Source organism: Serinus canaria, chromosome 14 (assembly GCF_022539315.1).
Source record: "Serinus canaria isolate serCan28SL12 chromosome 14, serCan2020, whole genome shotgun sequence".
NCBI lineage: Eukaryota > Metazoa > Chordata > Aves > Passeriformes > Fringillidae > Serinus > Serinus canaria.
This window is the reverse complement of record NC_066328.1, coordinates 6,699,813-6,723,397: the sequence shown is the minus strand read 5'-3', so window position 1 is coordinate 6,723,397 and position 23,585 is coordinate 6,699,813. Positions and strand designations below refer to the sequence as shown.

Here is a 23,585-nt window from a genome sequence, read left to right as displayed (position 1 = left end):
CTGTCTTTGAGCCGCTTCTTGTGAGTGCCCATTTCCTTCTGAGCTTTTCACAGACCTCACTCCTGTTCCCTTCCTTCATACCCACACCAGTTTCCCCTCAGTATAAAGAGACACATCTGTCTGCACCTACAGAGACAATGAAGGGTCACTCCTGACTGTGGTGTGACCACCTGCTCTGACACCCTGACCTGTAACCCCGGTGTGCTCTGACTGTGGGAAGTTTTGCAGCTCACAGACGGGTGTTTCAATTTCTTCCTTATAAACAGCTCAGCTTTTTACTTTGTGTCACTGTAGGGGCTGGAAGTATTTTAAATCCTCTAGATCCTTGTATCTCTTTTATAGAGATGTCAGTATTGGCTTTTTTTCTGGTGGATTTGCTTTGGAATAGCAAAACCTTTTTAGCTTTCCAGCTTTAAAAAATAATATATTTAGGGGTTTTATTCAAGATTGCTTTCTATTCGAGAATTTTTTATTCTTTAATAATGCATTTGACTGCTCAATATTTAGCTTTTTAAAAAGTGTAGATATGAAACACTTTTTCAACGTTAGTTTTGGAGTTGATTGCAAAAGCAAACATCTGGTTTTCATCCAGCTTGGTTTCTGTTTAACCTCCTTGCTCTGGTCAAGTCAAAATCTTCAGTTATTATCTTATACCATCTTTCTAACTATGAGTCATCTCTTCTTTAGCATTCCCCCTGCAGTGCTTTCCTATTAGTCATGCTACAGGCTGTCCTTTCCTTATTATGTAATATATAAGTTCATGATATTTATCCAGTAAGTGAATAACTACATGTTCTATGTCTTCTATATCTCTAATTTTCTCACTGTTTCTATGACTTGTCCAGATACAGATGGGACAACTTCAAAATCTTCCCTTATTGCTTTGTAATGCCCATTGTAGATGAACAGATGATGGGCAGACAAGTAATGCTATGAAAGACAAAAAGGTTTGTTACATGTTTTTCTTAGAAAATGCTAAAGGTTCACACATGAGCACATAAGGTTTGTGTGCAGGTACATTCTTACTGTTCTCCTCTCCCTTTTGCTCTAGTGCCACTGCCTATTCTCTTTTTACACTGTACATTGTTTAGGATATGGCTCAGTTTTTAGTCTTTCTGTAAAGTTTAAGCCAAATATCTGACCGTAATTGAAGCCACAAATCATAGATACATTCCTAAACTACACAGCAGGGCTTCCCATCATTTATATTTAGAAATAATGTTCAGTTTAATATATTCAATAATAATGTTCTTTCCCACTTGTGATTACTAATATTGAAAGCACATCCCTAGCAATGCTTAGGAGTTCCAGCTGAACCAGCTCCACCTACAAAATGGGCTTTATGAGAAAGCTTAGTGAAAAAAAAAATTGTAAAAGAAAATTGTAAAGTCTGAAAAGATCTGCTGTGCCACAGCCCTGAAATGTTTGTATTTGAACTCTCAGTGTTTGTGTGCTACAAGAAAATAATGTCCTTGTTTTCAGGACTTGCTATTCCCGGTCTTAATGCTTTAGCCAGAGGAATATCCTTCCTGTACTGCAGAACAGGAAATAAGCTGGTTCCTTTTAAATTCTGGAAACAATGAACTTTGTCCTTAGCCTAATTTTTTAGAAATTACATTCATTTTGATGTTTTGGACAATGCATTAGCTTGTTTTGCTTCCTTGTGAAATACAATAGAAACAGCATACCCTAATCATACACCCATAAGAAGCGGAATTTCAGCATGTAAATATCACATCTTTAATGTACTCTGTCTCTTCACTGTCCCCTGTTCAGAAGATGAAAATTCACTTTGGGGTAGTAGCTGTATGTGTCAAAGAGATAATGAAGCACTATGATAAATTGGTATAGAAACAAGGGGAAAGGAGGAGTAGAAGAAAGAAACAACTTTTTTTTTTCCCTTTTTTTTTCCCCCTGGCAACAAAGAGCCATAATCTTTAAAAGTATAAAACTTTCATGTCTGCCTCTTCCCCCAGGTTTTGTGGTTTCTGGTGTAGTATTTATTAAATGTCACACAGAAACACAGTTGGTTGACACACAGAAATGTGTGAGAAAAATGTTATTAAATGTAATTAAATGTAAGAAGTTACCTTTGAAGCTCTATAAGCTGTTTTTCCACATTTGACAGTACTGGATTTATTCTGTCCTTTAAATAATTATGATAACACATATCTCAGTCAAAAACCACAACATTTTCTGATGTTCAGAGAGAGAATAAGGTGTGTTCCTGATTGTAACACTTTTTTGTTGTTTTTAAGTAAGGCAGATAAAATTCTGCTTCTTTTCAGTCTCTTGTGTTTCAGCAAGGTTTATTTAAATGTACAGTCTTTATATTAAAAAAAAAACTTAAGAAGAAACAATCAGTGAGACACACACAGAGCTTTTCTTCTAAAATGCTCTGCACAGTTAATTTCTATTTCAGCACAGTGAAGTCATGTAAGATTGGCTTAGGACATGCAGTAAGGCTCTGTAATCATTATGGGCTCCAGTTTATAGTTTGAACTCTTTTTACCTCACTGTTTTCTTGATGTAAGCTCAACACTCCTCATGACGCCTGACTGATAGGAAAAGTGGATGCATGTGGGAAATGGAGTCCTGACATCAGATGAGATGAAGAAGCAGCAAACTCCAGTGAAAGTGGGGATGGAAGTAATCCCTGGGAACTGTTAACAGCAGCTGCTCCTAGGATGGCTCTTGGGGGGTTACTGTCAGGTCTGAATACCCGGCAGAAAGTATTTCTAAGGTTGTAGTACTTGGTATCACTGGAATGGGGGGGTTTGCACTCTATGAGGAGACTCTGCTCACACAGGAATCAATGTTTTCTTTTGTCAGTACTTCAGCTGAGGCTGCAACAGAGACGGACACGAGAACAGCTGGTGGACCAGGGCATCATGCCACGTAAGACTTACATCTAGTAATTTGTATTTCTGTAGTGTTCATTATGAATTGAATATATAAAATGATGAAGATAAGCATTTCTGTGAGATCATTAAAAATAACTTTAGCATTTGAAAAGACTTGTGGGATCCTTTTGATAACCTAAGTGAGTGTGTCGTGAATTCACTGTGCTTCAGTGAATTCTTGTACATCATGTTTCAGTTAAAATAGCCATTGTGGCAGAAATTAAAGGACTTGTAGACATAGTCTGAGTCTGCTTTTATTTTCTCTATTTAAATAATTTTGACTAATTTACTAAATAAACTGAATTACTTAGATGATTTGACATTAATAATAATACCAGCAGTTTTTAAAGAGTAGAATGACAAAGGTTGCCAAACAAATGAGGGGTGCACAGAAAACATGGAGGATCTCTAAGTGGGTAGCACTGAGGTGGAGCACTCTACAATTTATGTTATTGCTAGGTGAACAGTGGGGGTTTTTTTACTCTTCTTGGTTATTTAGAAGCTAGACATCATTCTATTTTCTAAGATGACCATTTAAGGCCTCTACATTTTTCTATATAATTTTTAAATCAACACATAGTTCTTAAGGGAAGGTCCAGTTCTCTCATAACAGCCAGTATGAGGTATGGACAGCCAGAAAATTCAGTGAATAAATTAAATTAAATTGGTATTTTGGCATTCTAAACCTTACCTCACAAAATTTCCACTGTGGGACAGTTTTGATAAGTAAACAAACATCTTCGTAGATAGCGAAAAAGTTAACCATTACATGGTAACAATCTGTTAAAATCAAATATTCCAAGTATTCTATATAGGAGTATTGCTCATCTCTGCTAAATATAGGTGGATACAACTAGCACAAATCAAATGCAATCCTGCAAACACAACTCTGAGGTGGTGTTAAACACTCATACACACATTCTGGTTAGCATATTTCTTTCGAAAATTACTTCTTGCCTGTTTAACTCTTACTCTCCCTTCACAGCTTTGAAAAGTCCAGCTGCATTCCATGAGCAGATAAAGAGCCTGGAGCGAGCCAGGGTAAACCACTTTGTGTAAACTTGTGATGAACATCTGGAAATAGAGAGTCAGTTTTTTGTGATACTAAATTCCCTGAGTACATGGAAAAATTCTTACCATTACAGTAATAATGTGTGCTTTTATTTTGGGAGAATTTGTTAAAATATCAAATCTGAGAGGAACTTCTCTGAGCCTTCACAGATCAGTGGGGATTAAACTTATGGGGGGTTAAAACATAGGAGGGGTTAACCTCCACTTAAGGATTGGATACTTGGGGAAATTATGCTTGTGCAGTTTTTTCTATGACAAATCTATACTATTGTGATTATGTGGTGGTGTGGGATCAAATCCAGAAACATTCCCATCTTGTTTGGGGAAGTTGGAAATCCATAAGCCCTGCTTAACTGCTAGGAAAACAGAACAAAGCCCTGTACTGCCTGTGTTCTTACAGTGCTGCCCACCCATCTGAAGTAAACTTCAATGTTCATTGATTGGACATGGGTAATTTGTCAAAGTGCTTCGAGTTTTTAAGTGAACAGTAGCTAATGGTGTTTCCTCCTTTTTAAGACTGAAAATTTCTTGAAGCACAAGATCCGGAGCAGGCCGGACCGCTCGGAGCTGGTCAGAATGCACATCCTGGAAGGTACGTGCCAGCTCTGGTCACAGCTGCTCACAGCAGGGCCTTGCTCATGCCCTCAGTTGTCTCCCTGAATGACACTTGGATGGGAATTATTTCTAAAGGTTTATCTGCTCTATTTCTCTACTTCTACAGTGTCTGTGGTAGTCTGTATTCTAAATCTGTATATTAAGAGGTACATCTATGGCAGTGAAGGTATTCTCAGCAGTGTATTTATTTGTTTGCTATTGCATATTGTTCTTGATCTATAATGGTAATTATAGCATGAGGTCTGTACATGGAGTGTTTCTATTGCTTCAGTTTCTACTCATGGCCTAAAAGGACCTGACAGCCTTGTGCTCTCCCCTGGCCCTAAAGAACCTTTAATAAGTATGACTGTTATCCTGTTATCTGTTATACTTGGCTGCTTTTGATACAAGTGGAATGGTTATTGCAAAGACAAGACAATGTTGTTTGTTATGAAATTGGGGAACAATTGGAACAGAATATTTGAATCAATATATCCTTTTAGAGACCTTTGCAGAGCCCTCACTACAGGCCACTCAAATGAAACTGAAGAGAGCTCGGTTGGCAGATGATCTGAATGAGAAGATTGCTCAGAGACCTGGCCCTATGGAACTGGTAGAAAAAAATATTCTTCCTGTAGACTCCAGCGTTAAAGAAGCAATTATAGGCAAGTAGAAGTCCCACAGCTTCTGTTTGTGATCTACATGGCATTGTGGAAAAGAAATTAACTCTTGAGGGTAAAGTTCACTAGAAGATAGCATATGCTAAGTTTATTACTACTTACTCTTCAGCTTTTGAGACCTAACCTTTGTTATCATTTAAATAAAGTAATCTTATTTTTACGTGAAACTTTGAAAATACATTTTTTTAAATAAAAATCAATACAAAGTAATCAAACATCTGTAGCCATTCCTCAGCCTGTCGTAGGTGCACTCCACATCTGTTGAACATACCTTTTAATCTCTTACTAAAACCACTTCTGCTCCACACTTGGTTTTATTGATTCCTTGAATGTGGCTCTCATATTAAAAACACAGTAAATACTTAGGTATCATATGTTTAGACTGCTGAAAACTGATCATTTTCCAGCAATTAGCTGATTCTGCTATGAATGTCTAAATTCAGTTTGTGCAATTAAAAAACCCATTGTTTCTTTCTATGTAAACATTTTAGCAGTTGGACAAGAGAATTACCCTCAAGCTTTGGATGATTTTTCATTTGATGAAGACAGCAGTGATGCTTTATCACCAGATCAACCAGCCAGCCAAGAATCCCAGGGTTCAGCAGCTTCCCCTGGTGAGCCAAAAACAAGTGACTCACCCTCACCAATAACCCCAAATGCTGCTACATCCACACAGGTACAGTTTTTAAATGTTAAGGTCTTCACAGTATGGTTTTTGGTCTGGCACTGTAGAGATGGGGCATGGTTTCAAACTGAATGAATACATCTGCTGCTACAAAGGGGTATCTGGGACTCTCTTTTCTGGTTGGGAGTGTATAGAGTAGAACCCTGGCTTAGTTTGTGGCAGTGATGAAATTCCCATAGGCTGCAGTGAAGCCATAAATTCCCTGAAATTCGTTATGACCCATACAGGATCTGCAGCTTTCCCAGAAGTTGTTTAAAAGGTCATGGCCATGGTTTACTCCAGCTGTTATTGATTACTTAATGTCTGTCTTCCTTCTGGGCAAGGTCTTGAACTCATTTAGAATTAAACTTAGCTGAAACAACAACAGCTGATGTCAGTTCAGTTACCTTCAGAAAAGTCCATAAAAAAGGTTTCCCACATAATTTAAATATTCTTTCCTATATGTTTTTAAATATTGCCTAAGGAATTTAATATTTAAGAAATCAATGTAGTTACGTTGATTTTTCTGAGGTTTTTAGTATTTTCTCAAGGTACTTAAAAAGAAAGGAAAGTAACTGTGTCATGGCAGATAAAATGTTATCTTTATAGCAGAGCATTTAAATGTGTGAGGATTTAGAGAGCTGTGGATTTGCTCCTTACTGCAGAAAGTAATGTAAAAGTCAACTGTTAAATAAGAAAAAAAGAGATAGCTCTTGTTGATGCTCCAAAGACTATATTGTCTTTATGACCATGGACACTTGACAGCTGAATGGTTCAGGATCTGGTGTTTCTCTCCTTGGTTTTCTTATTACCACGGGAGATGGAAAAAGTATTGTAAAGTTCATATGCAGAAACAATGCTGGACGCAAAGTACAGCACATCCATTTTATTTCATTGTTCCCTAACATACAGATTAAGATAAGAGTTGGGTTTCAAATTGAGAGAAAATAGTTTGTGTTGAAAAAATTGAAAAGAAACCACATGAAATTAGATTCCTGAGTAAGGAATTAGGTTCCTAATGGAGATTTAAATAAACATACTCAAAGCAATGCATGCCAAAAGCTTTTCAAGTTGGAAGCATAAGAGAGATCTGTGACTGCAGAAACAAAAAGTAAGGCACTTGAACTTGATTGAAAAAGCGCTTCAGATAGATCTTTAAGCCTTTGCTTCTGGATTTTGTATTACATAACAGCCACTTCTGTGCACACATCATCTAAAAGGAGAAGTTGTTCTTCTGCAGAATAAAACAGATGCTCACCTTGTTCCTTTTGAATTAAAGAATAATAGCACAGCAGATCTCTACAGGAGACGTGTCTGGGAATGGCTCCTTTATTTTTTTAATTTCCTCTGATAAATTTTAAATTTTATTACAACAAAAAAAATACAAAGAAAGTTTTGAATAAAGCAGAGTGCAGCCAGAGTTCTTTTCAAGGCTTCCTCCTCCGCACATTTCCAGACATCAGAGGATGTAACATAATTTTGAGAACCTTCAGCTCTTGTTGACTGATGACCTAAAACTTGCTTAAACTCAGTGTATTTGCATCTGGTAAGGATTAGGCATTTTAGTCATACTCTAAACAGATCACATTGGGGTATTCACAGTTCAGAAGATATTAAATAATTATCTTCAAAACAGCTGAAGAATTTTGCTTGATGGGACAGAATGACTGTTTCCCTAATATATTCTCTGTAGCTTGTTGACCAGCTAGATTCTTGATGGCATCTAGCAGGAAAGGTACAGAAATCATATTATTTGGAATAGGGATCTGTTCAGATTAAATAACAACTAGTTTATGAAGTAATCAAGTGAAGAAGTCAAGACCTGTTAAATCTAAGTTTTTGAATTTAAAAATAAATTATGTGCATAGTTCATTGCCTCATCTAACACTTGCAGGTGAAATTGGGAAGTCTGTAAAAAGCTTTGTGTGTAGGTAAGGATAATGACTAGTGTAAGGGAAGATAATTTACTCTCTGGCAAGAGGAAAATGTTTAACACCATGATTTTCAAACAATGTGAAAAGAGGTAATTTGGGGTTTTGGTGGTGATTTTTCTGTTGTGCAAGTCCAGCAAATAACAGACACTGTGTAGATTTCAGATGCTTTCCAGAGCAAACACTTTGAAACTTGGATATAAAAACAGAGACATTTGTATCTTTAGCCTGCAACCATAAACTGACAGGATCCTAGGCCAGGCATGTGCACAGTGTTTCAGTGACTAGGGAGGGCATGGTAAATCTGCTATGTTATAAAGCAATCATCAGGAGCTGTTCCTCTGTGTGGCTGCAAGACAGGGATCAAACCCGCTATTCAGCTTTGCTGGGTTCTGGGAAGGCAGCTATAGTTGCCTCTTGGCAGCTGATGGTTGGGAACACAGCAGGATGTCTAAATGAAACACAAAGATTAAATGGAAATTTCTTACAAATTAATTGTGAGCAAAAGTCGGAGAGCTTTGTTCGTGCAGACTGGCACCTTGGGAACTGCTATCCCAGAAATACAAAAGAACCAGGACATAGAGTTGCAAAATGTGTACCAAGTCCTTTGTGGTACAATCTCATAGAAAAATACAGGAAAATACAGGAAGAAATGAAACAGAAAGTACCTGTCAGACTTAATTATAATGCAAGTCTTGGAATTAATTTTGAAGAAAAAGGATGTTTACTGATAGGAATATAAAGAAGAGGCTTTTATAAAAGGAGCATTGTACTAGGTGATCTAATTGCTTTCTCAAACAATGGAAGTGCAACTGATGTCATCTGGCTGGATTTATTACTGGATGATATTAAACATTAAGAAAATGAGGATGGAGATTACCAGAAATGAGACAGAAAGAGGGAAGTCCTGGCCTGAAAGGAAGCTGGTACCAGTGCTTTGCGGGAGTTGATCTGGGACGTTCTGGTTTCATGTTACCGTTAACAACCTTGACGTAAAAAGAGATCACCTAACAAAAGTAGGAAGGCATAGTCAGCACACAGCTGGATTGTTATTACGCAAAAAGAACTGGTTGATTGGGCTTTTATGAGAGAAATGCAATTCCAATAGAATGAACAGTTCTTGGAAAGAAAAATACACAATGCCCCTCTTTCCCATGACAGAGAAATGCGGAAACCTGGGGACTCTTGACTCGAGAAAACTGAGAAGAGAGCTGGGGTGCAGTGTTCAGCAGTGGAGTCAGGGAGCTACTGTGGACATCCTCTGTAAAATTGCAAGCCTGTCAGAAGAGATGATTCCAGTAGAAGTGCTAATGCCACTGTAAGGATGCAGTGAGACTCTACGTGGAATATCCTGTACATTTTCAGTTACTTATACTCAAGAAAGACTAATGAAAACTGTTAACACAGTTAACTGTAACAGGAAGATAATCAGAGAATGAAAAATCTGTTTCTGAGAAAAGAGTAAAGATTTCTTTGTATATCTAGGAACACAAGGACTGAGATCTGTTTATGTAGAGTCTATATTCCATAACAGGGATATCCACCACAGAAGGAAATAAAATAAGGTTTCTTTAAGACTTAAAATCACAAATCAATTTCAGCTCAATAAAAATTGGTATTACAAATTTAAAATGAGCAAAGTTTGGGTTTACACTTCTGCTGGCATAAGATACAGAAGAAATGCACCTCCTGGCACAGGCAGTGGTGGGGTTCTGTGAAAATACCATAAAAAGGGTGAAAATACACCTTCTGTCCTGCTGCGTGATCTTTCTGAAGCAAGAAGTTCGTTTGCCTGTTGAAGTTTGACCTCTAGGAAAGCAATGCTTTTCTGACAGTACTTGTTTGGGTGGTAAGATTCTCCTTGTATACACAGAAATCTGACTTCACAGACAAAAAATACTGAAGGCCTCAATTTTATAGTAATAAAGCAGTGTTTTCTTAGCTAACTAAGAAGTCAAAGTAAGAAACCATTTTATTTTATTTGCTGTGTTTTAAGTGTGCCAAAATGTGCCCTTATAGAATATTGTACACATGTACAGGAGTTCCGTTTTCACCATTCCTCCAAAAAAGTATTTTGTGAATTTGACGTGATAGTAAATTGTCTTAACTTTTTCACATTTTTTCCAGTTACTCAGGTGGTCGATGGTTTTAATGTTTCTCTTTTTCCTTATATTTTTTTAATACTAGTATCCACCTTTAACCTCTCCAGTTCCTGATTTCCTCAAAACTCCTTCTACAATCGAACAGCACGTGACTCGTTCCACTGCTGCAACCACCCTGACCACAACCACTGTATCTGCAGCAAAGCCTGGGCCAACGTTAGTGAAGGTGGGTACCTGCAACTGTGACCCCTGAGGACAACATTCTTCATCTATGTCCTAAACACACAGTGCTGTGTTTAATTACACAAGTAACCCTACAGTGCCTGTAGCTAAGAACAACTTCTGCTGCTGTTCAGGGGAGCATACTGGGCTGGTGACTCTTAAGTTTTTGTGTGCTAAGGTCAGCCAGTAGCCCAGAGATCAGCTCATTATTCCAAGAGGTCCTTACAGTACAGTTGACAAAAGTTTTCAGGCAGAATTGTGCATTACATTGCTATGGAAGTTTTTAAGAAATAAGGACATTGGGTTTTTGCAATACAGAGTTTTTACTTTCTATCTGCCTTCTACTCTAGTTTTATGTGGAGGATAGCTGAATAGAAAGAGTCACTGCATTCATAGTCTGTCTATAACCAAAGTGGTGAACAGCATTGCTCCTTTTCCACATTTTCTTACTTGGTTTAATGTATAAGCAGAGTGCATTGTCAGGGAGAAGTTACTGTATCCTTGTTAAAGATCAGAAGAACATACTCAATTCTCTTTTCTGCACTGACTTAGCCAGCAGCATTGAAAACCCTTTCAAATACAGTTACAGAGGGATTTCTTTTAGATGTCCATTATGTTTCATTTCAGTAGCTTCACTGTCTTCAGCTGTGTTAATGAATATATGTATGTAGACTTCTACTTACCTAAGTGAAATTAACTCAGTTAAATGTGCAAGGATGACCTCTGGCAGTTACTTTCTAATATAAACTTGGCTATATCCTTTGAAATCACTGGATATGTACCAGCTTACTTAATGCAGGACCTTAATTCAGATGTGCCCCTAAAGAGGCTATCTGTGTAGTGAACAGGCATGGATCAACACAGCATTTCTGCTTTGATACCTTCTGTATGATTAAGTAACTGCCTTCAATTTTTCCCTCAAAAGAATTTCAAAGAGTTTGTAAAGGAAGAGAGTTTTAACCACTAGAGCATTGCTAATGAAGATACTGTTGTGTGTAATTTATAGGAGTGTCTGTCCATGCTTTCAGTCTAGACCTCAAAGTACCTCAGATGTTTACAGATGGAATTTAGAATACTGGCTTTTACTTCCACAAACTGCTAAGTGGCTTTGAACTTACCTGCTTAAGAAGAATGGCTCTTTTTAATGACAAGTCATGACTAGTAGAATCCCTTAGCCATGCCACCTTTGAAAAACCATTCACAAACTGTGATTTGATTACCCCTACATGTGCAGAGGATAAGCCAACTGGAATACGTTAACCTGCCAAAGGTGGTTCATTTGGGGATGTTTTCAAGGACAATTGTTTTCAGCAGCTCTCTACACTAAAAGTGCTCTGGTCTGCTGCATCTCTGAGCCATGCACAACTGCTTTAAATGACATCTGTTGTGGTTTTGTTTCAATCTTTTCCATCCATAAACAGCAAAGCCACCCAAAGAACCCAAATGATAAACATCGGAGCAAGAAATGTAAAGAACCTAAGCCAAGGGTGAAAAAACTGAAGTATCATCAGTATATTCCACCTGATCAGAAAGGTGAGAAAAATGAGCCACAGATGGACTCCAACTATGCTCGTCTGCTACAACAGCAGCAACTGTTTTTGCAGCTGCAGATCCTGAGCCAACAGCAACAACACTACAACTACCAGACAATTCTACCTGCACTGCTGAAGTATGTGAAACATTGTTTGTGTCCTTTTAAGAAAAAACAAATACATCAGTTATAGGCTTAGGGCTTTAGAAGTAAACATGGTTTGCAAACATCAAAGAGACAGCTGGAACCCAAGAAAACTTTAAATGGTATTATGCATTACTGTGGGTATTATTTGCCTTATTTAACAAGGTGATGAGGTTGTTCTCCTGTTAAAATAACCCTGAGGTCTGAGAAGCCTTGAGGTTGTCCTAGTTATTTTTATGTGACCTGGAAACAGAACAACTTACCTGTCAGATGTATTTTTTCTAACCAAATGAATATTTGAAACTCAAAAGCATTTGTGCAAAATCAAGAAAGTTTTGACACTGTTTTCATTCAAATGTGAGATAGGTAGGCAGGAGAGAAGCTTGCAGACCATGTCTTTAACAAAGTCATGCACTATTCCTGTGGGTTTATTTTTTTTTTACATCAAATTCACAAACCACATTCTTGCAGTTTACAAATAAGACATAACAGTTATTTTAGATTTGATAAGATATGTCTGTTGTTTCTCATCTCTAATGCTTATATGAGTTCCTCATTAGTACTGATCTTTAGCACTTTTTACAGTGAGAAGTACACTCACTGATTTATAGGTAGAAACAGTAAAAAAAAAAATTAAATTTAAAGAATTGCCAGAATCCCGTAACAAAACAAGAAGTTGACTGTCTGCAGAGTTTCATTCTCATCACTTAAGACCAATTTTTTCTTAGAAGTGCTTAAAGTGTAACATGCCACAGTCACACAACCCTAAATTCAAATTGACTTGGAGCTATTTTTTTTAAATGAGTTTTCACTGAGTTCTTTTTCTTTAGCAAGTGAGGCTAGAAAAGTTAAAGCTACCATCTGTGGTTGTATTTATAATTACCATGTATCCTAACATTTGGACTGGCGATGTTTCTGCCTGCTTGCCCACGCTTCTTATGTTCCATTTACTGACATTTCAGAAACATTTCTTCATAAATCAGCTGAACGAAATAAAAGAGCTGATACCGAATGTAAATGGTGGCATTTTTAATTTTTTACGATTACTTCAGAATCTTTATATGAGATTCTTGAGTACAGCTGGTAAAAAGGCATCATCTTCAAAGTGAACTGCTTTATGTCAGTCCATACTGCGTGTGAACATTGGACAGCTATGGAAGGGTTGCATCACAGAGTTCAGTATTAAGAGGTGGTTATTGATGCCAGACAAAAAAACTAATTGCCCTGGCTGGTGATTCATTTGTGTAAATAGAGTTTGCAGTCCATAGTGTTCTTCGGAGATACCATGACAATAATCAAAACTATGAAGCATAAATTGGTATGCTTAACTGCAAAACCAAACCAAAATAGCTCTCTGTTTTCCTGTCTGTTTTGTTTTACTGAAAATACTTAACAGTAATGTGTTAGGTTAAGCATGGATTTGTAAAAAAAGTTAATTTGTTCATTATCTTCACAGACGTGAGATTCAGAATCACAGCCTCTTGATTGAAAACACAATATACTTAGCATTGACATTCTTGTCCCTCTTTTTCCTATTACTTGAAGGCCACTGAATGACAAACAGAGCAACAATGGGAATTCACCACTGAATACTCTGAACAACAGTACACCAACATCAGCTGCCAGCTCACCAAGACAGAACAGTAATGTTCCTAGCAGGAAACCAGGTCCTCTACCTTCAAGCTTGGATGACTTGAAGGTAAAAGATAAGAGGGATTTGTCCATTCCTGTGCATGACTGTAATTCATAACTTGTGAACTGTTACTGTCAAAAATATGCCTGGTAATTTGTACCAATGAAAACTGTCCTTTCCTCCTAATTGGTTAGAAGAAGATTGTCAAAGTTTTCATATACAACTCTCCTGGACTGAAACATTTGATTCCTCATATGCATATGTTCGAGAACTGACATTTCTTTCCCAAATAATTAGAAGAGGAGGAATTTCAGACACATTGTATTGGTCCCTCACTGACACCTTGGGTAAGCTGTGAGGTTCACTTCGTGTGAAGTTTTTCAGCTCAGGCAGATTTAAACACAGGAGCTGTAATTTCCTCATGACAATTTCAGTGTATCACTGAAGAGGTTGAGTTAAGCAATATAAATTAGAAGATGCCCTAATAAAAACATACTCTGAGAGGTCACTGCTATAAATAGAAACAGAAATAAGACTGTAAAGAGAGAACAGAAAAGAACTTCTTACCAGAGTTCAACACATCTGAAAATGAATGCTAAATTCCAAAGTTTCTTGCAGTTATAACTAACTTTGTAGATTTTCTTCCTTCAGAAATACTTGAGAAGGAATAAAGACTGTGAGGAACAAATCTGAAGCAGCTTGTGGGGGTTTAGGATTCAGCAGCGGTAGGAATGTGCCAAACTTCAGCAGCCGCGTAGGGACATCTAGTGGGCAATTAATTCCTTTCTCTCTGCCTTTACCAAGGTTTGTGAGGGGTGGGAAGGAGGATTCTTTTAGATTTGAAGGGATAAAAAGAAGAAATTTCAGAGGACTGGATTCTCTAGATATATTGTCCTAAGTTAAAGCCAATCTTTTAATATGAAATAAGTCTATAAAATTCAATTCAAACAGCATTTGAAATCAGTTTTGCAGTCTTTAAATTTTTAGTTAAAAACTTGTGAAGATATTTAAGTTAATACCTGGAATTGTGCTTTGCAGTGATTAAAACTGTTCACTTATTTATTTCTTGGCACAATTCATTGGTATTCCTGCTGATGTGGTAACACTAACATAAGCTTTCCTTGCAGACCTGCTGGTGGTTTTACCACTGAATCAGCTAAATCAGTTCTGAGTTCAGAAATGAATTGTTGAAAAAGAGAAAAATTAGAACACACTCTCAAGTGCAGAGGGTACCAGACTGGGGGAAACAGTTGATAGTCATTGGCTAGGGAGTTATTTAACATAAAATTGCTGTGGGTTTTAGAGATGTAAAATGTATTGCTGTGAACTTTTCATCATTTCCAAATCAAAAATACCTCCAACTTAAATTCTGGGCTGGCTGAGTACTGAAGTACTACTGAGGTAGGTCACTACCTTTTGTTCTATTAGAGGTAGCTTTAATATGCAGGGAGCCCCAACTCTGCAGTTAGTTGTGCTGCATGTTTATGATAAACAGAAGTCATCTTTGTGACTGCTTTTCTTTAACTGATATTTTGAAGCATAGAATCAATCAATTTACACTCAACTTATTTGCACTTTATTTTGTCTGTAAGCTTATTGGGAAAAAATGAGAACGTTTTTCTGTCAGAAGGGAATTTTGACTGCTTATACTGTTTTTGTAAAGAAAACACAGATGGCACATAGGGTGACTGGTTGCTAGTTAGCAAGAGAGCCTTTTGTGTTTGATGGGTCTATTGAATCATCAGCTGACCTGATAAAGTTTCTCAGAAACAGATCTGTCTGTCCTGATGGTGTAACAAAGGGGCTCAGCGTACTGCTGCTCACTGCTTTTATCTGCACTGCTGCCATTGTCTGCTGTTTTGCTACAGAGGTTTTTAGCTTAGAACTGGAGCTGTAGGTGCATTTTTCCATGTTGCATATTTATGAAAAAACATCATCAGTTTGCTACTATTCACTGAACAACTGAACACTGCTAAGATTTTGGCCACTTAAACACTGAAGTAAGTAGGAGGTCATGGAAATGTGTTCATAGATAATGCATGCTGTCAGAACCCAGAGGTTTAATAACTAGCAAATATGGGAATGAAAATAATTTTCATTATTAAGATGTAATAAGAATGCATACCAGTAAGTTTTAATATTTTCCTTTTTTATTATTGTGTTTTATTTTAATTTATTTCAGGTAGCAGAGCTTAAAATGGAGTTGAAACTGAGGGGATTACCAGTGTCTGGAACAAAAACAGATCTTATTGAGCGTCTGAAAACCTATCAAGATCTTAACAACAATGGGGTTGCTACAAGTACCTCTGTGACAGTGACCACTTCTAGTGGGGCCACAGGTAACACTGGGGAAGTGACTGTGGCATTTCCTGTTGCAACAGTAAATAAACCAGTGGTTAATACAACATCCAGCTTCCCTCCAGAAAAAACATCTACTGGACCTGGCAGCAAAGCAGTAAATACTGAAAACATCAGCTCTCCCCTGCCTATATCTCCCTCTCCCTCTGAACAGTCCAGTCTAAGCACAGATGATACAAGTATGGCGGACACTTTCCCAGAAATGACCATGATGTCACCATCCCAGTTCCTAAGTACTTCACCACTGAGGGCAAGTACAAACGAGGATAATCAGAATCGCAGCAGTGGAAGCATCTCAACCATGGAGTTTGATGTAGCAGAAAAGGACCGCAAGCTTCAAGAAAAAGAAAAACAAATTGAAGAGCTCAAAAGAAAACTGGAACAAGAGCAAAAACTTGTGGAAGTATTGAAAATGCAACTTGAGGTTGAAAAAAGAGGACAACAGCAACAGTCTCAGACTTTTGGTAACTCAGCTGCTTTGGAACAGAAGCAGTTCGGTGCTGCTGTCAAAGATGAAACTGCTCCTGCTGACTGCTCAAGTACCAGTCAGTCTGTACCTGTAGCCAGCCATTCCTTAGGACAGTCAGTGTACACCGCTGGCCAGAATCCAGTTGCCAAAAAGGCAGTTGTTATCAAGCAGGAGATACCTGTGGCCAAAGCTGAACCTCAGAATGCCATTTCTCAGTTTTATGTTAGTCCACAGAGGCAGCCACAAACTGCAGTTGTTGCTCAGCCTCAAGCTTTATTAACTACCCAAGGAACTGCCCAGCTGCTCCTCCCACTGTCCATCCAGGGACCGAATGCTGCTACTGCAGTGCAGTTACCGGTTGGAAATATCAAGTTGCAGGTAAGGGTGTTTCTATTTTTTTTATCGTGTAACCTGCATGGCAGTATTTCATAATTAGTGTAAATAGGTAAATGTGCTGCTTGTAAGATTAACTTAAAACTCAGGCTTAGCCTGTTTCTGCTTAAGGGAAACAGGTCAAAAGCTTGAGCTGATCTTGTAATACCTGCTTCTAACACTTGTTTCTTTGCAACTTTTGTTCCTAGATACTCTTTTCTGAAAAGCAATTGCGTTACCATTTACTGCCTCCATGCACAATTTGATATAAAGTAGCATATACCATCATTTTGTTAACTGTAAATTGCAGTAGAGAGCTATACTTTCAATACTTTATTTTGAGATAGCCCTGTTTGCAAAACATATCTGAACTACCTACTATGTGGTGCTTCAATATATATATAAAAATGTGAATGCCAGATTGTAGAACTCTCCTGTGAACTTAGAAAAAGAAACCATGGTTGTGCAAATATTATTTCTGGGCTGATTATGGGTAGTGAATAAATACAGCATAAACCAAGACAGGCTATAAATACAGAGGTATAGGAGTAATCTGACCAAGCTGAATCAATGTAACCTGTTGGTCTGAACTAAGAATGGTAGAATTAAGCAATAATGCACTTCCCGGTGGCATTGTTTGAACATTTCCTGCCACCCATCATGGTAGCAAAGTATTCTTCCAGCTGCAGTGTCCCTGGCTGTTGTGAATGCTGTAGGCCTAGGCTTGCTGCAAGCCTGTGCAGCAGCACATCAAGCAACCTTTATGAGGCATGGAAAATTCTGGTGAGGATGGGCCCCAGTCTGCAGTGCAAGAACTGTTCCTGGGAGTTATACACCCAGATCTCCACCTGAATTGTTCTAAAATCCTGCTAGAATTCTGTAACAACCTTAAGCAGCTTGTCCTAATATTTTACTTCATCTATACTGCAGAAAGTTTCTCACTATCACTTAAAATTGGTTTTAATGAGGTTGGACACTTCTTGCCTTTCATTGGCCATTAAAAATTACCATAGTCTTAAAAGCAGCCTTTTTCTTGCATTATCAGTTTTGTCTTCTGATTACTCAAGCCAGTTCTTATAGTCCTTTCTTACTGATATCTGCTCTCTCTGTGCCCTGTTATTTTTAGCATTTCCGCTGGGCTCTCTCCAGTTTGTCTTTAACTCTGTTGGCAAAATAAACATCACCTTTTAGCTGGGAACTCCCCAGTACCAAACACAGTAAGTTTGGTTTCCTGTACAGTTCCCACTCATCCCTGCCAGGACACATTACTGCTATTCTTCATAAGGTGTGCAGTAGATTTTTACATTATGTAACTTAGTGTGAAATACAAATAATTCAAATATTTTATCTTCATCCTTTAGGCTCAATCACAAGCTGGAATACAGACCCCATCACAAATACCTGCTCCTATTTCTTCCTCTGGCCTGGTGCAGACAGCACCTCAGATGCATGCTCCACAATCAAAACAAAATACCATCACGCAGCACGCACTTGGTCAGACCCAACAAATCAGAAAGGTTTGTGGATAGCAATAAACATTAAGATAAATAGCTGTATAATCTAGTTCTAGGCAGTGCTTTGAGAATCTTTTTTGTGTCATCTGTGTTATATACAAATGATCAAGTCACCTAACATCTGTACCATGTTTTTCTGTGTGATACAATGGTCTTGTAACTCCTTCTTTTCCAAAATTTTAGTCTGTGCACGACTTTATTTTTCAGTTGCAGATAAATACATTGTCTAAAGACTTTTTATCTTAGTGGTACACTTAGGGCATGACTCGTACTACATCCTTCCTCATGCTTGGCACAAGTGGTGTGTACCAGGTACATTCCAGTCAGTTTCTCTTATTTGCCACTGACTCTAAATGGGAGATTCTCATAGGCAGTTCTTAAGAGAAAGCTTTTACTTATGACTTCAAAGATTTATTCTTTTATAGAAGTTAATTCTGATTTTTTGACTTTCCTTGTTGATTTCATCCCTCCTTATGAAGAAAGCTATGGACTCAGATCCTGAAGATGGTAATTCCAGTGAGTCAAAACCCTACCATACCTCTTCCTAAGGAATGGAGGGTATGATTCAGAGAGATCCTTCTCTTCCTCTCTACCAAAACCAATCAGCTCTGTAACATCCCATTCCAACACTTGTTCCTCAGCACTGGATGTACAGCTGTGACTGCCACTCCAGTCATGTTCATATGGGAACTGATACCAACCCATCAGCACCAGTCATCACAGAAGAAAAGGTTTTCTCCTCCTCTGAGCCTCTTCTAGACTGACCTCTATTATTAGGAATGTGGAGATTAGTTTTGGACCTTTATTGCATCCTTATCAGTGGACAGCAAGGTTTTTCAGCCTGCCCCTAGGGACAGATAATTCAGAAACAACTCAAATTTCAAGATGAAGAGGGTCATTTTTACGGTATATTATGTAACTACACATCTCAGCCTTCAAAGTTCTTATTTCAGTTTACAAAAGTGCATCATGATCCCCATGTTCTGCTGTGATCTGGGGACTGTACCTGAGTAACCTTATCTGCCTCTGCTTGGGCTCTTGTTGCAGATAAGAACTTACCTTAGAAGATGTATTATTGTGCTTTGCCATTCTCTAGAAAGCTGGGTAATAAAGGGGGACACAGCTAGAGGAGCATCAATACTTTTCAGACTGCTTGTTCAATCTCTGTGATTTCTTGGACATTGAGGTTCTCCCCCATTAGTCAAAATTAACGTACATCCAAAAAGCAGATTTAATGCAGGTTCTCTGGGATTTGGTGAGGGGCTAATCTTACCTTGTTAATGTAACAGGTCCTATAGAGAAATTTTCCGTCATCCTGAGGTATGTACTTGTACCAGAGACTGGCAGCTTGCTGCCATTGCCTCCAAGTTCCTTGAAATGTCTGTAGGACATAATCCAGATCTGTGCCCTCCAGTCCTCCCTACTATTCAGATCAGCCATGAAGACCACAGTTCCCAGCAGAGTTTGAAGCAAGCTGTTGCACTGGTTTTAACATCAGAATGAAAATATTGATGGGATACAACAGATCAGGACACCCCTCATGCATTCAGCATTAGATCTACCTCTCTCCATCCATGACCTAAGATTTGTCACCTTTGTTATAAAAGTATTTGGGAGTGATACTGAATTTACAACAGCCTTACATGCTGATGCATTCATAGCTTCTCTTAATCTCCCTTTAACTCAAAAGTATGAGAAATAGGATACTGCTGGGAATCATGCAATGAGTATGTGGACTACCAGTTGAAGAAACAAAAAGTTTCAAATACCAGTAACCAAACTTATAGTTGATACCCATGTACATCAGTTTTATCTTTTGCCTGTCCCTCAATCCTCATAGATACCTGTAGTTACTTTCAAAAAAAAAAAAATTAGAATTACATGACAGACAGACCATTCTGTCTTAAAACTGGCAGGCGAGGGCAAATGTGGGTATATGTACAATTTGTATCAGGTCAGAAATAAGCTCATGTTATTGACTGTCCACTAGTTAGGGAAATCATGGATAAGCTGTTGAACTGTTCCATACACTTTCCTCATGCTTCCTGGAAAATAGCAGGAAAATATTTTTAGTAATGAGTGATGAATGAAAGTATGTCAGAGCATGGAGTTTCTTTCGGAAACTAACTGTTCTGAATTTAGAAATCATTCCACCGAAGGAAAAATCAGTATAAATAACATTCACTGAATAGGGAATTTAAGCAAGCAAGTATTTTGGAAAAAAAGGTCTTCTATTTCATTAATGTAATATATCCAATGTTATCCTTTTTTAAAATAAAAAACCCACAATCTTAGACTGATCTGTTAATCCTTTTCAGGTTTTTCCACCTGCCACATCAAATGCAGTATTTTCCTATCAGACTGCACCAGTTTCAACACCTTCACAATCTTTTATTAATAAAACATCAAACTCTAACATTCACCCTGGTGGTAATCAGGTCCCTTCTGTGCAGAATGGACCTGCTGCTCCCAACAAGGTAAGGATATCCTAACAATCTTCCATAAAGTTCAGGTTTATATTATTATTCTTATATAACATGTGACTGTTTACATTTGGCAGTTCACTCAAGGAAGAATGTTTTGTAGATTAAAATAATGCTGATATGTGCATATGTGTTAGAGAGAGGGAGAAAGAAACTTACTTTATCTCTCTGATTACACTAATACATGGACTGATGTGACAAAATAGAATAATCGGTAGCACTTGATACATCCTGAATTCACTAAATCACATTATTTAGTCATTATTTTGTTATTTCATGCAGCCTGGGTCTCCATCTCAAGCCCAGCCTTACATTGTTCAGCAACCCCTCTTCAACAATACAGTGTCCAAGACAAAAGATCCTCCTCGATACGAAGAGGCCATAAAACAGACCCGCAGCATTCAGCCATCACACCGTGAGGTACTTGTTTTCTTTAGTCTGTTGAAAACAAAGCTTTTCTCTACAATTACCAAAACCATTGCTTGTTTTAGGTTTTGATTTTTTTTGTTTGGTGTCAAGATTTTCTAACCCTGTCACTAGTTTCATAACTGTGTTTAACTACAGAACTCCTGTTTCATTACTCTTTTATATATGTAAAAAAAGTCTTACAGTTCCTGGTTGGTGTTACATCTAATTGGGATAATGCTGCTGTTGGCACTAACAGTAACTAGTCTTCAGATGACTTGTTTTGAGAATATGTGATACCTAAACCTCACACTTAAGAAAGGAAATATGTTTGTATTTTCCAAAGTGAGTAAACATGAGGAGAATGTGTGTGAATGTGATTATATACACAGGCAAACATGAGCATAGGTGCTTGCTTCAAAAGAGTCTGTATTGCGTGATCTTGGTGCATAATCCTGTGTAGTGCTTTGCCAGTATGAGTAATAATGAGCATTCCTAATTTCGTGCATTTCAGAACTATCCCAAAAGATAAAACCTTGTAGCCCCTTGTGCTGGTTGGGGTTTTGTGGTGGCAGATCTCAGACACAGCTATGGGTGCCTAATGCACTTTCCTGTGTCCTTGGCATGTGTGGGACATCCCACAGTGAGGGCACACAGGTTGTCTTAGGTCATTCTATCCCTACCGGTCAGCCAGGGGCTCCCCACTAGATCTCCTGATGACAAATCACTTTCCATCCCTGGAGTATAAGCAATGGTTTAAAACACTTCTTCAGACCTTCATGAAAGTCTCCACTTTTTCTAGACTGTTTGAATGAGTGTGTTTCTGGGGGGTTTTCTTACCTTTTGCTTAAGGTTCAGTTATTTAGGGGATGGCTGTTTAAAACAAAGATGAGCAGTTCTGGAAAGCTTACCCCTCCCCCCTTAAAAAATAAAAGAACATAAATCTATAAATTGGGAAAAACCCCCAAAGACACCTAGTAAAATGCATCTTACATGATGGACATTTACAGGCTATCTCTGAGAGACAGTAGAGCAGGGTTTGCAACCCCAAGTGCGGCAGTTATTATCCTTATACAGAATGGGGTTAGTAACTCTCCTGATCCCTAGCTTCCACTCTCCTAGGTTGCCTACATGAAGTCTTTGTCATGCTTTTTCACTATTCCTTTGTACTGAAACCAACTACAGAGATTGCAAACGTCTCTCCAAAGCATCTGTTTTCTAGATAGACAATTTCCTATTAAGAATTTTAGTCTATTACAGGTTAGTACTTATATACTGTTGATAGAAACTAGGAACAATAAGCGTAGGAAAAAATACCACATGAAAGAGAATAACCCTGTTCTCCTGCACTACAGATTTCCAGTGCACACAGTCAGCAGATGGATGATCTTTTCGATATTCTCATCAAGAGTGGAGGTAAGCTCATTGACAGCTGTGTGATATAAAGATTTAAAACCTGGTAGTAAAAACTCGCTGCTATAATCAAATGAGAATTCTTTTAGGAACAGGAGTTAGAATCTATGTAGCCTGAATGAAACTAAATTTTTGAAAGTTTGCTTAGTTCATTATTAAAGAAAACATTTACCAAAACACATACAGTCAACCTGCTGTGGAACTTAATGTTTGCAAATTAGCTCAGGCAGACCTTTACAATAATCTCTACAGCATTCAAATGATTAAAATGACACCTTAGGTTAGCACAGACATACTTTATCAAAATCGGTAAGGTTGAGCAAGTCCTTAACATGTTTATTGAAATTATACAAAGAATAGAATAAGGTAAGAGTTAAAGCATGTTGATAGTAAAATTTCATTAAATATAACCATGTGTTATCAGTTATAAACATCAGAGATACATTACTGGAAAAATGTGCATGAACTACATGGAGACATTAATGAATAACAACTTTATGTCAGTTAAAATAGGGGAGCTATCAGAAAGGCACTGATATAGCTAAAGTAATAAACAGAGTAGCTCAGCAATAAAAGAAGGAGACTTTCAGCCATAATTAGGCTTAGTAGCCTAAGAAGCCATTACAGTAGTGGCAGATGTTTTGGTGCCAAGCGATTCAATTAAAGGAATGGTTTGTAACTGCTGTCATATAAGGATCTTGACAGGAGGGAATGCCAGGGCAGAGGGACTGCTTCTAGGCTATTGGAAAATATTGGCCATATTCTAAACATCAGAGTATTTTTTTCTTTTTCAAAGCAAATTGCAAGGTCACCTGCAGAAAATGTGAATAGACTGAGATAAGTAACTTGAGTACTCAACAACTCAAACTGAATTAATGATCATCTTTACGAAAAAAAAAAGTAAAACATTCAGGGCTGTTGCACTTAATGTAAGTAAGCTCTTAGCTGAAAAATGTCTAGTTTACTAATGTACTTCAGGAGAGTGAGAAGGCTGTGGGTTTTTGCTTGGAAAACCAGCACAAAATATATTATCAGGTATATTTTTTCTGCTAGGAACATCACTTATGCTAGAGGACTTATTTGCATATTTGTCTGT

General features: G+C 37.8%; 1 protein-coding gene and 1 long non-coding RNA gene across 11 annotated transcripts in view; one reads left to right on the top strand and one right to left on the bottom strand.

Moving 5' to 3' along the window:
- LOC103817716 (uncharacterized) overlaps positions 1-23,585 on the bottom strand; it is a 64,833-nt gene that overhangs the window by 29,241 nt on the left and 12,007 nt on the right. The gene's annotated exons all lie outside the window — the stretch shown is intronic.
- MRTFB (myocardin related transcription factor B) overlaps positions 1-23,585 on the top strand; it is a 67,843-nt gene that overhangs the window by 38,326 nt on the left and 5,932 nt on the right. For 7 of the 8 annotated variants that reach the window (XM_030229521.2, XM_050980258.1, XM_050980257.1 and 4 more), the window contains 13 exons: positions 2,833-2,898; positions 3,889-3,944; positions 4,491-4,566; positions 5,072-5,233; positions 5,740-5,924; positions 10,031-10,171; positions 11,589-11,836; positions 13,388-13,541; positions 15,658-16,680; positions 18,036-18,191; positions 20,507-20,665; positions 20,954-21,091; positions 22,432-22,492. In XM_030229521.2, coding sequence (XP_030085381.1) covers positions 2,833-2,898; positions 3,889-3,944; positions 4,491-4,566; positions 5,072-5,233; positions 5,740-5,924; positions 10,031-10,171; positions 11,589-11,836; positions 13,388-13,541; positions 15,658-16,680; positions 18,036-18,191; positions 20,507-20,665; positions 20,954-21,091; positions 22,432-22,492 — 2,625 coding nt within the window. The remainder of the gene's footprint in view (positions 1-2,832; positions 2,899-3,888; positions 3,945-4,490; positions 4,567-5,071; positions 5,234-5,739; positions 5,925-10,030; positions 10,172-11,588; positions 11,837-13,387; positions 13,542-15,657; positions 16,681-18,035; positions 18,192-20,506; positions 20,666-20,953; positions 21,092-22,431; positions 22,493-23,585) is intronic. The other variant, XM_050980259.1, reaches the window with a different exon arrangement.